The sequence below is a fragment of the Wyeomyia smithii genome, chromosome 2 (genome assembly GCF_029784165.1).
Source record: "Wyeomyia smithii strain HCP4-BCI-WySm-NY-G18 chromosome 2, ASM2978416v1, whole genome shotgun sequence".
NCBI lineage: Eukaryota > Metazoa > Arthropoda > Insecta > Diptera > Culicidae > Wyeomyia > Wyeomyia smithii.
The window spans coordinates 98,641,183-98,644,286 of NC_073695.1; the positions used below are offsets into that span (position 1 = coordinate 98,641,183).

The 3,104-nt window shown below is 48.5% G+C and overlaps 1 protein-coding gene across 1 annotated transcript; it reads right to left on the reverse strand.

Annotated features, from left to right (window-relative positions):
- Positions 1-209: 209 nt before the first annotated feature.
- LOC129719775 (uncharacterized protein K02A2.6-like) lies at positions 210-1,968 on the reverse strand. The gene is made up of 3 exons (XM_055671184.1): positions 1,726-1,968; positions 648-1,576; positions 210-588 (listed from the first exon to the last, which is right to left on the reverse strand). The coding sequence occupies exons 1-3, from the start codon at positions 1,966-1,968 to the stop codon at positions 210-212; spliced, it is 1,551 nt and encodes a 516-aa protein (XP_055527159.1).
- Positions 1,969-3,104: the final 1,136 nt, after the last annotated feature.

Here is a 3,104-nt window from a genome sequence, read left to right on the forward strand (position 1 = left end):
GCCATAGTAATTTACGGCTCCTAAATACGATCTCAGCGACGGCAGACCGGTGGTGGCATGTTGGCAATGACGGCGACCTTGTCTGCATCCGGTCGAATGCAATCGCTATCCAAGATCTGTCCCAGATATTTGATTTGACGCATGCTGAAGCTGCATTTCTCGATTCGAGCGGTACCCACTGGTACTTTTGAGTCCAGCGAGCATTGCATCTACCAGTTGCTGAAACGTCCCCGGAGTTGATTTGATGCCTGGAGACAAGCGAGTGAGAGCCCCTTGTGAGTGTTGATGGTGAGAAGGTTTTGGCAGCTTTCATCCACCTGAACCTGTAGGTAGGCATCGGAGAGGTCGATATGGCTAAAATACCGACACCCCCACATCTTCGCAAAAATATCCTCAGGTAGCGGTAGCGGATATTGGTTCGGCTCGAGGACGTCGTTCAAACCAGTAGAGAAATCCGCACAGATGCAAATCCGTCCGTTTGGCTTCCGAACGACCACTATTGGCGCCGCCCACTCGGAGTAATCAACCGGTTTCAGCACGCCAAGTTGATGCAGTCGTTGGAATTCCTCTTCGACGGCTCCCTCCATGCTGTAGGACACGAGACGTCAGGGAACTTTGATTGAATTGCCCCTATGCCTGGTTGAGACTGGCTACTGATTTGGTTGCAGATCGAGTTGATTGGAACGTCCCATAGGCCGAAATTGTCCATCCAGTCAGCACCTAGAACTGATAGAGAAATTTCCGGAACCATGACACGACACAAACCTCGTTTGGAGACCCCGTTGATTGATACGTCACACCAGAACTTGGATGCGATGTATAGCGGTTCTCCGGATGCTGTCACCGCTTGGCATGAAGGCGGAGATGTTTCTGGTTCTCCAATCTTCTTCCACATTTCTGTGGTGATAATGTTGATGTCCGACGCCGAATCAACTTGTAGTCGGACCGGGACATGGTTTATCCGCAACTCCGCAAATTTCCTCCCACGGCTGCCTGTGTTTACGGAGACCACCTTGGTTAACTTCTGGCTCCGTGCATTCTTTTTCGAAATGCCGGATGATGATTTTGCAGTGAAGCAGGCACAGTAGCCCTCTTTATGACCCTTATTTCCGCACTCTCGGCACTGATGACCCCGAAACTGGCAGTCCTTCGAATAGTGCATTCCTCCACACGAACAGCACGGAGAACGTGGCTGATCTGCCCTGGTTCCATTACCCGCAGCAGCCGACGAATTACATGACGACTTGACAAGTTTGTTGGTGTTGTGCTTCACAGCTCGCACTGTTGCTGAAGGTTTTTCTACCAGCACGGTGTCGTTTTTGAGGTTCGTCAGGGCTCTGCAGTCCTCCACGATCTTCGCCAACGTTATCTCTGACGATTCGTTCAGCTTCGTGATCAGCCGCATTCGAATATCGGAGTCCTTCGAGGAATTGAGGCCACAAACAAAAACTAGGCACTTTAATTGCTCCTCGGATAGGTCGGCAAGGTTAAAATCCACACAAGCACGGTTTACCTTGCAGGAGTATGACACGATGTCCTCTGTATCATCTTTGATGGTCTGAAAGCACTGATACCGCTGATGAAAGATCGAGACGATAGATCCGAAAAGCGATTCAGCTTCGCGGTAGTTTCGGTGAAGCCAAACTCCTTGGACAGTTTTGGGAGAATGAAACTTCTGTACCGCTCGTGCGCCGCTGGGTCGAGTTTCCTCATAAGGAGTCGGACTTTGGCGGAATCGTCTAGCTTACTGGCGTCTTTATCGAATAGCTCCTCGTAAAGTGAATACCATGAATCAAAAGTGCACCCTTCGTCCGGAGCGTATCGAAATTCGGTGATGTTGCCAGCTAGTGCATCCAGTGCTACGTCATCGCGGGAGAACTCCTTTAGGCATTGTTGGACTGACATCTCCTGGGATAGATGAGCGATCAGCTGCTGCTGCTGCGTTAGGAACAGTTCTGACGTCCTCATCGCAGCTAACCTCCAACTTGATTTTACTACACGGACTAATTTCATTTTTTGTCATAATTGACTTACAATTTAAGTTTAGTAAAGCGGGCAATGTATGTAGTTTCGCGGGAATGCGAAGATGAACGGGAATAGAAGGTGTGACTAGACTTAGAAAAAATTTCTCTCGTCCAGACGGGACACGAACCCGCAATCTCCGTTGTCTCCGGCAAGGTGTTTTGGCCAATTAAACTACTGGGTAAGGTTAACTCTTCCTAAGACCAATGTCGAATCACCCTCTACTATTGTGTTCCCGCATCTCATCACGCCGCGATGAAAACCGTCTGGACGAGGGAAATTTTTTCTAAGTCTAGTCACACCTTCTATTCCCGTTCATCTACGCATTCCCGCGAAACTACATACATTGCCCGCTTTACTAAACTCCAACTTGATGCTCAGTCTCTCGTCGACGAAAAATCAATTTTTTACGTGCAAAAAACCCGCAAACTGACTCGTTTATTCACTCGTCGCCAAAGTGTTACGATATTCAACTCGCGATTACACACAACAAGAGAAAATATAGTTTTACTTAAAAATTAACGAAGTGTAACGAGATATAATAAATAGGACATGTGTACTTGTGCAATGCGGATATCAGAGTGTCATTCTCTTTACGCTTACGATGACATAGCCCCATCCGGACGTCTATCACTCTGACGGATGGTAATTGCGTTTTGGGTAACGCTTGTCGCAGCTGGGTGGTCCCTGAAACACTCTGTTTCATGTTTTCGTTAGCCACACAGCAACCCAGATAGACAGCGTTTTGTTTCAGGATTGCAAAAAATCGCTCCTTCGTTGCGTGTTCCCACGTTGCATCGAATGTTTTCTGCGATCGCAAAACATTCAACTTCGGCTTTAGTCGAATCACGAATCGTGGTAAAAATGAACATCGGTAGCACGTATACTTTGTCCGTGTAGATCACGAGAGTAGAGTGGCGAGCACAAATACATGAGGTTAAGTTCAGATAGGCAGATTGACCGGTTCGGTGTTCGCAAGATTTTGGGGCCCCCTCGAGTGGTGGGCCTGGTGCGGACCGCACCAACCGCACCCCCCCTAGCTACGCTACTGAGCTGCCGACAACGATACCAGCAGAAAAATT

Excerpts from the sequence above, each read along its gene's own strand:
- LOC129719775 (XM_055671184.1), bottom strand. The coding sequence starts at position 1,968 with ATGAGGACGTCAGAACTGTTCCTAACGCAGCAGCAGCAGCTGATCGCT. Across the intron at positions 1,577-1,725 it reads AGCTAGACGATTCCGCCAAA|CGGTATCAGTGCTTTCAGAC; the intron begins GTCCGACTCCTT and ends ATCTTTCATCAG. Across the intron at positions 589-647 it reads TGCAACCAAATCAGTAGCCA|CATGGAGGGAGCCGTCGAAG; the intron begins GTCTCAACCAGG and ends CGTGTCCTACAG.